The sequence below is a fragment of the Protopterus annectens genome, chromosome 4.part0 (genome assembly GCF_019279795.1).
Source record: "Protopterus annectens isolate FY-2018-M chromosome 4.part0, PAN1.0, whole genome shotgun sequence".
Classification (NCBI taxonomy): Eukaryota; Metazoa; Chordata; order Ceratodontiformes; family Protopteridae; genus Protopterus; species Protopterus annectens.
Genome location: NC_056733.1, coordinates 41,029,231 through 41,042,846, shown reverse-complemented (window position 1 = coordinate 41,042,846; position 13,616 = coordinate 41,029,231). Strand labels below are relative to the sequence as shown.

Below are 13,616 nucleotides of genomic sequence, written 5' to 3'. Positions count from 1 at the left end.
TGTTCAAGTGAAAAAATGTCTGTCAGACCTTAGGAAATGCATATACAGAACTAAAAAGAGTGCATTTGCTGTTGGAAGTATCTGTATTTGGAACTACCATAGTGCAAGTCACAGTGGAAATGTGCTGAACTGCAGTCTCTTCAAATTCTTTAACAACAAAATGTATTTGGCTGAAAACCGGAAGCTCTTGTTCTAGAAATTCAGTTCATTATCCACTGCAAGTGGATCAGCTGAAGAATCTGAAGGGGGTGCAGCACAGTGCATTCCTGTACTGTGTGGAAGAATTCCTAAAAGTATTTAAGTATTATATACTTCTTAAAGAATCGAAAGATAAAACACTTAAAGAAATGTTGAGGATTATTGTAAATCCATAAAGAATTTACTGTTTATTACATGCATGTTTTTTACAAGAGCACAAGGTTGTACAGAGACCATAGATGCCTACATCACTGATCTAAAGAATAGAGCTGGAGATTAAATTTGTTGAACTCTCTAATTCTTCAGTAAAAAGACAAGAATATTTTGTGGTGGACGAAATGATAAATTGTGGGGCAGAATATAAACGCAAAACTGACCTGACAGTATCAAAAGCTGTGAATGTGTGTAGACAAAGTGAATCTATTTGTACATAGTTAAATAGTTAATTGGGAATGTTATAAATGGACATATAGCATTAAGGTCAGTTGACCTAGGTAGACTGATTTGAGAGTTGTGGTGGTAGTACACAGTTCTTTCAGCAAGTTTAGTTGGTATAAAGCTCTCATGGAGGTTAGACCACATCTGCTGCCTCTGTGTCATTTGTTAAAACTTCTGACATGACAAGAGATGTTTTAATGGATTTGCTTGTAAATGCAAGGAGGTGTACCATAGCTGTATGCCACTCAATACAATAGTGAAGTTAGTTTTTGTATGCTTGTGGGGAAGTAGTTAGACTATCTTTAATGACATGACTGACTGTCCCGCGGGTAGGATGAGTGGTAGACTGTGATGTCATATATGGTGTTTAAGTACATGACTGATAGAATATGCTTATTGTAGTCTTCACCATTGCAGTAGTAGTAATAACAGTTGGAACTTCTTTTACTGAAGGCCCACATCTGGCCTGCCTTCTTGAACTTTTCACCCTTCTTCCTCTATACCAGATAAACATCTTCCCACCTGATAGCATGTCTACGATGTAAGAGAAAGTCCACCCACGCCATCTTTAGTTCTTTCTTGATACAGTAACCTAGAGATGTCTTTCTGTTCATATGCTGCAATATTGATAATATAAGGGAGTCCATCTCTGGCTGACTCGTACGTCTGGCCAGTATCCAGAACTCTACATGCTACCACAAGATGCGTGCTATGCCGCACAACATAATGTGTATGTCAGCCATAAAGAGTCTTCATGTATAAAGCGGCCATCAGCACACACCTACCTCAGAACTTTTCTGCCACCTGTCCAAATGCCTGCTCCAGATGTTCGCTTGCCAGAACTCGTGTTCCAGTTACCAGATAAGTACCTGTTTGGGTTTTTTCTTCTTAAAATTTTTGCTGCTGGGTGTTTTTTGGGTTCATGTCAGCTAGGAAGGGCAAATGTCAGTGCAGTAGGCAGATTCCACATAGACACCCATGAACTTTGACTCTTTTGTTTAGACCCAGACCAAGACCACACCAAGTGCTCTATTTGCAAGTCTTTCATCCCTACGACCCTCAGGAGTCAGCTAGCCTCTCTAAAATAATACTTAGAAAACCAGCGCCTTAAGCACCTAGCAAGCAAGCAAGATGGATGTGATGTCAGGCCATTTGGGTGAGCCTGTATTGAAGAAGGCCAAAAAATCACAGTCTCAACCTTCAGCTGCACCCTCTCTTCTGGTCATTTCTCCCAAGGCCGGAGTAGGCCCAGAGACCGTGCTGGAGGTGATGGATGTACCTTCGGCGGGTGCCACAGGGGAAACCCCAAAGGAGTCAGCTGGCATGTCCGTGAGGGCAGGGCAGGAGTCCGATTAGGGCGATAAGGGGAACCCAGGCTCATTATCAATGAAGGCCCTCGTGGCATCACACAAATCACAGTGCATGAAGATGTGCTTTCCAGTATTGTCAAATGCAGGCTGACGTCAGTTCCTTCCACTTTTCATCATATGGAAGCCCCCCAAAAGAAGGCTAAAACTAAACATGTGTCTCATGCTGCACCTCAACAGCCCTCCTGATTGGCAAGCTTATTCTCAAAGCCTCTTTAATGGCTTTATGGCCTTTCACCAATCTTCTCCTTCTTCTATTCCTCTGCAGTCCTTTTCCCTTTCCACAGCATTCAAAAGAACAGCTGCTGACACTTCCTGAGAGGAGGAAGAGGATTCCTCCGGAAAGGAGTCCTAAGCCTACTCCACCCAGTTGACTTTCCCCTTAGGGTATGCCTCCCTAGACCAGGAATCTAATGGTACAGATTCCTCTGGGGAGAACATTTCTTTTGGAGAGATGATTCCCAAAATGAAAGATTTTTTCAAGTGGGACTGTTAACAAGTTTCAGACACTCAAAAGAGGTACTATGACCTCTTGCAGATGGATTCCGGATCTCCTGCTGTCCCTCCAGTCATGAATGCCTTTCTGGATGTTTTTTCAGCTGAATCCAAATGTCCAGACTCTCGGCCTCCTGTTCTCAAGCATCCAGACAAGTTCTGTAAGGTACCTGTTAACTCCCACTTTCTTTTCAAGGCTCCTGCTACTGATCTGTTTATCATATCTGTTTCTATGGATAAGGGTTTAAAATTGCTACCATCCACTTCCTTGTTACCCTCTGATAAGGAGAGTAACGGTCATGGAACATTTGGGAAAGAAGGTTTACACTTCTGCTACTTAGCCATGTGTATCTGATAATTTATTGCACGGAAGGCCAAAGTACTCCCTGGCCCTTCTGGATGATGCAGGGTAATTTGTGACATTCATCCCAGATTCCCCAGAAAAATCTAAATTAACAGCAATACTTAATTCTTCTGCACAAGTGACTAGGCACACCATGAAGTGCAGTTATGATGCTGCTGATGCCTGTGCTAGGGCAGCTGCCACTGAGTCAGTCCTTAGAAGATACTCTTGGGTAAGGCTACAACCTCTGCCTGAAGATTTCAAGGCCAAATTGCTGGATGCCCCCTTGGATAGCCAAGCCGTGCTTGGGAGTTCAGCAACAGAACTCTACAAGTTTCTACAGGAGAAAGGGAAGGAGTTACAGGACCTTAAACACATTCTTGTATCTCCAGTTCCATGGTTTCAATGGAATTATCTGGTTAAGACTGCATTGGTAAGAAAGCCATCCCTGTCTTCTTCTTCTAAAAGTAAGAGGGAACCCAGAAAACCAGCCTCTTCAAAGTCTGCTCCTTCCACCACTGCTCCAAAACAGTCCTTTCAGTCCAAACCTAAGCCAGGTAGTCTGTGACTACCAGCCACCAGGGCCATCTACTCCCTTGTCTCTTCGTCTAATCCTATCTCTTGCTGCTTGGAAGCTGATTGCTCAAGACTTGTGGGTCCTTATAATCAAAACAGCGTATTTCATGGTTTGGGAAAATTTCCCCTCATTCAGAGGGATCCCCCCCCCCCCCAAAGATCAGTTGAGATTCTTTTCTCAGGTCATTGCAGACCTGATCTCTCAGAGGCTGTCCAAGAAGTTCCCACTTCCCAAAAAGGAAAGAGGTTTTACTCCAGGATGTTCCTGGTTCCCAGGAAGGATGGCCCTTGAAAAACCCATCCTGGACCTTTCCCATTTAAACACCTTTCTCAAAGTCCCTTCTGTCCGTATGTTGACTTTACCTTCCCTTCTCCCTCTAATCCTTCCCCAGGCATTCATGGTGTCCCTAGACATAAAATATGCCTATCTTCACATTCCTATCCACCCAATGTTCAGGAACTTTTTATGTTTTTCTGTTGCTTCCTCGCATTTTCAGTTTTGTGCTTTGCCCTTTGGTCTTTCTACAGCACCAAGGGTTTTCACAAAATGCTTGGCTCCTGTCATAGCATCCTGCAGAATGCAGGGAATTCAAATATTCTCTTACCTTGATGACCTTCTGATTCAGGCACAGTCACCAGAACTACTTCACGAAAATCTTTCCTTTACTATTGCCCTTCTACAGAGTTTAGGTTCACTATACACTTCCAGGAGTCTTCTGTCACCCCCTCACAGGATCACATGTTCCTGGGATGCAGGATACAGACAAAATGTTAGCCTCTCTTCCCATACAAAAGGCCTTGCTCCTGACATCCTATTTTCAGGGCATCCTTCCTCTTCAGTCATTGACAGACAGGGACTTCCTTCGTCTCTTAGGGTACATGGTATCTACTATCCCCATGATACCATGAGGAAGTTGGAATAGTATCTAAGAACTGTATGGAGGCAACCCTCACACCCTTTAGGGTTTCTGATCCCACTCCTTCCTTGCATAAAAAGGAACTAGAATGGTGGCTCATGCAGGTAAACAAAAACCCTGGCCTATCTCTGCAACCGTCCCTTCCTTCCCTAGAGTTATTCACAGAGCTTTCAGCCACAGGTTGGGGAGCAGCTGTTCAAGCCTGGAAGGTCATAGATGTTTGGTCTCCCAAACAGGGACAAGAACATATCATTGTAAAGGAGATGAGGGCACTGGTTTTTCCACTGCAAAGCTTCAAAAGCAACATTGTTCCAGGTGTACTGAGGTGGTTTACAGGTAACACCACAGCTCTTTGGTACAGCAGCAAGCAAGGGAGAACGAAGTCTTACATTCTATGCACAGTAGCCCTGCTCACCTGGGAATTGACCTTACAAAGCCAAGTCACCCTTCAGGCGGTCTATCTCCCCTCAGCCTAGAATACAGTGGCAGACTCTTTACGCAGGTCTGTGACCCAATCCCACAAATGGATGTTGCACAACGATGTGTTTCTGGACCTATTCCATCATTAGAGTATCCCTCAGACAGATCTCTTTGCCACCCCCATGAACAGACAACTTCCAAAATTTTGTGCCAGGGTCCCACATCCCCTGGTGTGGAAGGTGGATGCTCTTTCTCTTGGAAGGGAATGTTCCTGTATGCATCCCCCCCTTTGACTCTTCTAAAAAAGGTCCTACTGGATCAGCCAAAACTCTTGTTGGTGACTCCCTTTTGGCCAAGCAATCATCACAAGTTACCCCACAGGATGGATCTACTTACGCAGGACAAGGGGACCCTAGTACATCCACAATTGTCAACCTTGAACCTGACCTTGTGGGTCATAGGGTTTTAATCCCTTTTAGACACCTTTTTTCAGAGAATGTGCTACAACTTCTGCAGGAGACCAGAAAAACTGCAGCTAGGAAATCCTACATTTCCGAATGGAAAAGGTTTTCTATCTGTTGTCACAAATAGGTCCTACAACCACTGCCAGTTGATGTTCCGGTGGTCTTGTCCTATCTGTGTGAATATCTTCATTGAGGGCTCACCTTTCAGCCATCTCTGCTTGTCTGCCTATGTCTCCACCTTTGGCCTCTAGGTTAGAGGTAAAACCATTCCTTAAAGGAGTCCTTCATATCAGACTACCAAGGAAACCAATATCTCTTCCTTGGGATCTTAATTTTCTGCTAGAGAAGTTTACACTGAGATATTTTGAACCAGCAAACTCCTCTTCCCTGCAGTATTCGACCTGGAAAATGGTTTTGTTAGTGGCCATTACCTCTGCTAGAAGGGTTTCAGAGTTACAGGCCCTGATGTTCAATCCACCCTTCACTGTCTTTCATAGAGATAGGGTTTCCCTGCGCATTAACCCTACCTTTATACCCAAGGTGGTAAATGAGTTATCCCTAAATCCGTCCATTAACCTTCATACCTTTTTTTTCTTCTCTTCAGTGTCCCAGTGAGGGAATGTTGCACACTTTAGATGTGCATAGGCAGCTCAGATACTACCTTAACAAAACCAAGCTTTTTCATAAGACTGATCGTCTGTTTGTCTCTTACCACCCCAGAGCTCTGGGTCAATCAGTTTCCAAGCAAACTATTTCCAACTGGATTTCTAAAGCTATTTCCTTTTGTTATTTGTATAATGGTAAAACTCTTACTTCCACAGTGAAGGCTGACTCTTTTAGAGCAGTTTCTTCCTCAGGGGCATTCTTTAAAGGTTTGGACATTTGGTCTATACTGGAGGCAGCTACATGGTCCTCTGTCCATACTTTCACTTAACACTACAAGCTTGACACCATCTCCAAGTCCAGAACTAGGCTTGCAAGAGCAATCCTGCATGGATTTGTAGAAAAAGCATTGTCTCATCCTCCTTCCAACCTGTCCCAAGCTTGAGCTTTGGCATTCTCCCTTATGTTATAAATACTGCAGCTTATGAGCAGAAGGACATAGAATAGTTGTGTAAAATCTTACCATAACTATTGATGTCCTTCTCTTCTGTATGCTGCAGTATTGCTTTCCCCCTGATGCTTGCCTAGTTTTCCTGCTGATATGCTTCTCAACTAGGATCTCAGGCTTGTACTGGGCGGCATACATTTCTGAGGTAGGTGCGTGCTGATGTTTGCTTTATACCCAACGTCTCTTTATGGCCGATGTACAGGTTATGTTGTGTGGTGTAAAGTGTACCTTGCAGTAACATTTAGACTTTTGGATACTGGCCGGACGTACAAGTCAGCTGGAGGTGGGGACCCCTTTATGTTATGAATACTGCAGCATATAGAAGAGAAGGACATCTATGATTATGGTAAGATTTTACACAACTATTCTTTCATGTTTTGAGGGGAGTTACTACATGTTGTCATTTTCTCAGTTCAGTTTAGCTTTCAGAGGTACAAATAACTATCTTATTGGGGGAAATTTTCTTATTATTCATTTGTGTGCTTGTAGGGCGATTCCTTGCTTCAGGGTGCAGATATCACTTTCTAAAGTTAACTGAATTATTTCTTGGAAACAAATATTGCATAAAGACTTTTAGTCATTATTCTGATTAGGGACACAACACAATGTTACCTCCTGTTTGTGTAGTGCTAGGTTCAACTAGGAAACCACTAAGCAGAGAGAGAGAACTCTCCAAGACTGACTGAATTAGAAAAAGCTGCACACATTGTCTACCGGTGTGAAGCAATCTCGTTGTCCAGTCCTTACAGTAGAAAATTAGCATATGATCAGGGCACACTTAACATCTTTGTTGAATAATCACTTGTGACGTAGGCAAACTTACATTTTTATTAAAGTAATCAAACCATATTAGCAAGTTCACATTTACAAATATTATAGAATATATAGCAATATATATGTTGTATAGTCTAAGCAGCATTTCATAAATTATTCAGTTCCTGTCTTTTCTTAAACCTCATTCCTCCTGTAAAACATTTTTCTGCACGTACTCGAACCCACACAGTTTGGTTTTGTCAAGGGGAGGTTATGTCTGTTAAATCTGGTCGACTTCTTTGAGACAGTCACCAAAGCCTTGGATGAGGGGAAGATGGTGCACACTGCTTACTTTGACCTGGCCAAAAGCCTTTGACACTATTCCACACTCTGGCATAATAGATAAACTCTCTCAACTAGACATCAATTCATATGTTACCATATGGGTAGCAGACTGGCTCACTGATAGAATCCACCTAATCAAAATAAGGGAAGCCACCTCAAGCAGTAGACCCATTACGAGCACTGTACCCAATAATCTGGGGCCACTGTTATTTTGGATATACTTCTCTGAGGTGCAAGCCAAAACCAGTGGGCTATGGCTGACCAAGTTTGCAGATGACTGCAAGCTGGGCGCAGTCATCAATTCCCCAAGTGATGTGGACATCCTCCAAGAGGGTCTCACCCAAACAACTGACTGGTGCCAGAAGCATGGCCTCAAGCTGAATGTCAAAAAATGCATCATCATCATCATCCCCTGTGAGGAGATTGATGTTCCCCACATAGTATCGCATTAATAACAACATTCTAATCATGAAGTCAGTAGTGAGGGTTTTGAGCACCCAGGTTGATAGCAACCTGACTTTTGATCACCATGTTTCTTCCATTGTACGGGAAGCTTTCTACATAGCCCACCTCATAAGTAAGGGTATCTCATCCAGGGGCAAGGAGGACATAACATCCCTGTATTCTTCCCTTGTAAGGCCAGTTATTGACTGCAACACCCCCTTCGTCATGTACCTTGCAAAGCACATGCAGCAGCTGGAGAGACCACAGAGGTTCCTCACTAGGAGAATCCAGGGCCTCAAACATGTACCCTACACAGATAGGCTAAAAGCAGTGTCCCTCTACTTAGTTTCAAACAGACTCCTCAGAGGTGACCTCTGTCTGGCATACAAAGCAATCTCAGATTCTGCCTTGATGGGACTGCTGCATATCTGCAAGTCATGCTCCACTTGAGTAACCTGCATGCACAATGTCATCCTGGTCTGTGACATCAATAGGAATTGTTTGCGGGACAGATTTGTGTCCCAGAGACTCCCCCATCTGTGGAATAGACTCCCCTCTCCATGTCAAGCAGAGTACCTCATTATCCCTTTTTAAGTGCAACCTGATTAACTGGATGGGAAACAGAAAATACACTCCTGGGATGCCACCTGTGTCCCTGCTGGACAGGGGCTTTGGGTGCTGACTTGTCTAAATATGGGGACAGTAGCCTAGCAACCTCCTGTGATCCTGTGTATTGCTCCCACAGTTTCCATTTTTTTTCTATGTAATTTACCCTTTTCTAAAGATCCCACTTTCTGTTCTGTTATCACTGTTACAGTATTCACTACTTCAGGTATAGATGGTTTGTATTTTGATTTCCATTTTCTAGTGATCGCTCTCGTACATTTGCCAGCTACCCGAGGAAAATTCTGTACACTCTGCTTGTGGTATAAAAGTATGTATGCAAACACTTCCAGGCAAAAATCCTAATTCATCTAGACTTTGTTGCATATTTTGGAGGCATACATATGTTCTCCTGTTGTTTCTTTGTGAATGGTACATCTAATCTTTCTTCCCAATCTTTTCTGACCTCTTCTGATTGATTCCTACAGTTATCATGCAATATTTTATATGCCATACTAAGTTATCCCTTTAAAAAACTCAACCAGTGTTTGTCATTTAGGATACCCTATATCTCTTTGTCTTTGTCATTGTCTATATTCTGATGTCAATCCCTGATAGAGAAATCTCTAGCCTGCAGTACAAATGTCTCCCTGACCTCTTCATATTCTGTTACCTTTCCTTCTCCAATTATTTTATTCCAAATACCTTGGTTCCTTTGCCAGCTTCCTTCAGTAAATTCCATCCCCTCTTGTCTATTGTGTGTGCCCCATTACAGTCAACCCTATTGAGAGAATCTCCTTTCTCCATTCCCATGTTGTCTTAGTTCTTAAGTGTGCTATCTGCTACTTTATGAATATAGTATTTTCTCTTTTTTTAATTTCTCCAAATCTTTTGGGTTTCTAATACCATGACGGGAATGGACCCCATTCCTAAGTGAAAGTATGGTTAAAGTTCATGAAATTAGTATTCTGTATGACTGTTATTTTCCTTAAGGTTATGCATCTGAAATCCCATTCTTATTTCTTGAATTAATCCCGTTTCATCATCATCGCTTTCCATTTTGAATTATAGCTTTCTGCTTGTGTTATGTACAAGAGGCTTAACTGCGTAGATCTGAAAATATCCCTTCAAATCAGGGTAATCCTAAACCTCCTTGTTCTGTTGGGAGAAGCTTATATATGGTTGTATTCATTACCTTCGAATGCTAATGCATCTGCTTGTAACATTCCATTTTCTCATGATATCATTAGCCCACAATTTTTGGTGTAGTAGTACATAGTTACTGGCAATACAGTGTAGTATGTAAAATTAAAAAAAAAAAGCATTATTACTCTTTGTGCTGCTGTTTAGTTCTGACATTTGGTAGAAGTTATACGGGTTTGTACAAAGTACATGTTCTCACTTATTACACATTTCAGGTACAGATGTGTAAATTAATGGAAACCTTGTGTTTATTACTCCTCTTGTGAATAGGCTACAGAAGTCTGCTAGCAAGATGATTAACATAATATTGCCAGGGTGCTGGAATGATGGCAAGATTGCAGCTTTTGTGAGACATCTGTAATTTACTGAATTTAAACATGATGGAGGCTTTTTGTAGAAGTTAAGATGACGAGTTATAATAAGACCATGTTTCTGTAAAATGTTCTTTGGTGATGGTAATTAACTTTGTTTTTTGTAGGTTACCTCTGCATACACATGGAAAAGGATGAGATGCTTGGGACAACCCTTACTCTTACTTGGGTTCCAAACTCTCGTATCCAGAGACAGGATGAAGAAGCCCTACGCTACATTACTCCTGAGAGCTCCCCTGTGCGCAAGGCTCCCAGAAGGAGGTCACGGTATTCACAAGGTTCTGGTTCCCTTCATTTTAGCTCCCACAGTGAAAAGAAACAAACGGTGACCTTGCAAGATGATGAAATGCACATTTCTTCTCCATGTGTGACTAATGCAAACCATGGTGAAAATTCACTGGATGATCAGTTAAAAACATTACCACAGTCTTTGACACTTGACAGTATACAGAACAATTCAATGCCCACTCAAAGTGACTCAGGAATTTTATCGACAATCACTTCTCAGGAAGAGCATAGTGAGTCTGAGACATTGTCCACTGAGAAAGGAAAAGAATGCCACTCTAGAACAGAGCAGAGTGAAGTCGAAGATGAAGGGTCATATGACTTGTCTGCTGATGATGTCAGCAGGGATAGCACCTTTGGATCTGATTCTGATACATTTTCATCTCCGTTTTGTCTGTCTCCCATCAGTGAAGCCCTTGCAGAAAGCAGCAGCTCTGTGTTTTTAGATAATGAAAGCAGGTAAGATGCTAGACATGCCTGACAAGTGTAACATTTAGGTCATCTCTTGTTGTAAAAGTTAGAGACTGAGAAAAAATGTATGCAGAACCTTCTCGAATATGTGTTGTTTGCAATACTAGTACAGATAGTTAATGTGGCTGACAAGGCTTTGCCTGACTGCATCTCCTTTTCAAAATCTAAGTATTGTGTTTTTCTTTTTTTTTTAGAATGTTCTGTATTCATGTTTTACAGTGCTGAAAGTATCTTTCCATTGGTCAGCCTTCAGAATGTTTCGGTTATCTTGAGTTAAATTATGTTGACACGTGTTTTCCCATTGAGAAAGTTGACAACTAAAATGCTGATTTTTGAATGGGTGAGCAAGTATGTAAACCAGAATCCCACACCTAAAAGAAATAAACCACAACATGCTTAGTTTTTTTTTTTTTATTTCCTTTCAGGGAGTATACATCTCAGCTGTCCTGATTGTCAGGGATGACTGATTTTGACACGAGTTTTGCTTCAACCTTGATAACACTGGTACATTTATAAGAAAGAATATTGGATTACACTCAACAAGTAATGACAACCATTAAAGTTGCAAATTATTTGTATGAGGTAATGAGTCTTAAAATGTTTATATAATGATCATTGCTGCAGTAGCCTTAGCTGTATGGGTTATATCCTGCCAGTAATATAACAACTGGCCAACTTCCAAAGCTTCAGGGTACTTTCCACTTGTCCAAACTGTGAGACAGCTTGAGCTGAGCTCACAAAAAGACAAGTTTGGGCTCCAAGCCTTTCAGAGCTTTATTACCACCAAAGATTGTGATCCTCTGAGGCTTTTGAGGGTTGACAGTTGGCTTGTGCTTTTCCTTTGCTGGGCAGATAAGTTCCTTTTGGGGGGACTACTGTTTAATATTTTTATTTAATATTGATGCTTTCCTTTTCAGGAAAGTTATTTTAAAGCTAGGAGTTTGTGTACTTTTAAAACAGAAGTGCCTTTTTCCTGTCAGTTTAAAAGTTGTTTAAAGTAACTGAAAACCATTCTTTCTGTGGAAAAAAATGTGTTAATTTTACTTTGTGGGCATGGGGAAATGTCTTAAAGTGCTTTTTACTTTGTTTCTGAAAAAAAACTTTGTTTTTACTAGGATTTGCTACTTGTTTTCCCAAGAAACAGGCACCATTTTCCGCTTGAGTGTGCAACACTCTGTTGGTTCCACGGTCGGTCCTTCCAGCCACAAAAAGAAAAACTTAAGTAGCCTTTGCTATCACAGCAGGCAGCAATTTCCTCAGCTGCTGGTGGGTAACTCTGCTGTGGCCATTAATTGTATGTCAGACCACTCAGTTTTTAGCCTGAATCCCTCTGGTGTAGTACCATTAGCCACATTCTTAGCAGCTGTTCGGGTGCCGTCACTGGGCAAGGGAGAACCACTCTGTTGGTCCTGGGAGAAAAAATAGGGAAGGCTTCCTTGTCTTATTAGAATGTTGTGCCTAACCCTGGGGAAGCTGCTGATGCCATTAATAACATTGCAGGTCACATTTTTCTGTTGAAAGGAAACAGAAAACTAAACATGCATCTACTACTCCTCAAATTTCCTTAGAGAGGAGTAGTTTACTGGGTCTGGTTCAGGGTTTATTTCTGGCTATTGATCCTTTTGATAAAGTTGTTTCTGGTAAAAGAAAGAAAAAAAAGATCCCCCCTTTCCTGAAAAGATTCAAGATTCTGAATATGGACGGGGTAATGAAAGGGACAGATACAAGGTTTTCTCCTCAGATTTCTGATTCAGGCTCATATGAGATCTCTTTTTCTGATTCTCCCTCTTTCTGTGGGGGTTTCCCTTTCTCTGAGACTATTTCTAGAATGTGCCACTGTTTTCAGTGGAAGAACAATGTGATGTTCTTCGTGTTTCACTGTTGCAGTCATTACATTTGGGTTATCTGCTTACAAGTAGCCCTCAGTCGGCCTGATTAACAAAGTATTGGGATATGCATCGATTGCTGTCTCTTCTTCCGTGACGTCAGGTCATCAGGGGTATAAAACATGCAGCCGACGTCATTACATCAGTCTTTCTTGCCTTGCGGTGCCCAAAGCAGAAGCAGTTTGCAAATGCCGGTCGGCTGACTCCTGAAATTTTCGTTTTCGAGTTTCAGAACCGAAGTCTTCAACTAAAAGCTAAGTACCCCGTTGGGGAAACTTTTTCTTGCTCTAAACCGATGTCAGTAAAAGAAAATAATTGCATTTTTTGTGGAAAGCAAATACCTCATAAAGATTTTCATTCATACAGTAATCCTTGCCTAGGCCTTGACCACGACATACCTCACTGTCGGTTTTGTGCCTTATTTAAACCACAAACTATCCGTCGTCTGTATATTTGCGCTTCTAAATTTTTTGGTGCTCGGTTCAGTTATCCTGATATGTCTGCGTTAAGCCATCCGACTACCGACATTCCGAAGAAATGCAAAGATAAAGGCAGAGACAGGCCGCCCAGTTCGCCGGTACTCAGTGAGACGCTTTTGCAGCCCCTGAGACCCGCTACTTCAGATTTGCAGGCCTCTACTGAGACCCATTCGGAGTCCGGTATGCTGCGAGATGCTTCAACTATGGAACCTGCAGATGTCTCTACCTTGGATGGGTCCAGAGCCGCTGTGCAGGCACCGGCTTCTGAGAGTGTATTTAGGTCTACTGATTTGCATTTTAAACTGGCACCATCTTCTTCTTCAAGGCCTAAAACTCGAACCATGCCTAGAAAACTGATGCCCAGACCGCATGGTCAGGCCTCTATGCCTAAAGAACAAATGATAAGAATGAATGAAGACCTTATTACTTTAGTCAGGGGAAGCCAAC

The 13,616-nt window shown here is 42.0% G+C and overlaps 1 protein-coding gene across 1 annotated transcript in view; it reads left to right on the top strand.

Annotated features, from left to right (window-relative positions):
• Positions 1-13,616, top strand: part of TBC1D16 (TBC1 domain family member 16) — a 1,714,417-nt gene that overhangs the window by 451,364 nt on the left and 1,249,437 nt on the right. The window contains exon 3 of the mRNA XM_044068073.1: positions 10,156-10,792. Coding sequence (XP_043924008.1) covers positions 10,156-10,792 — 637 coding nt within the window. The remainder of the gene's footprint in view (positions 1-10,155; positions 10,793-13,616) is intronic.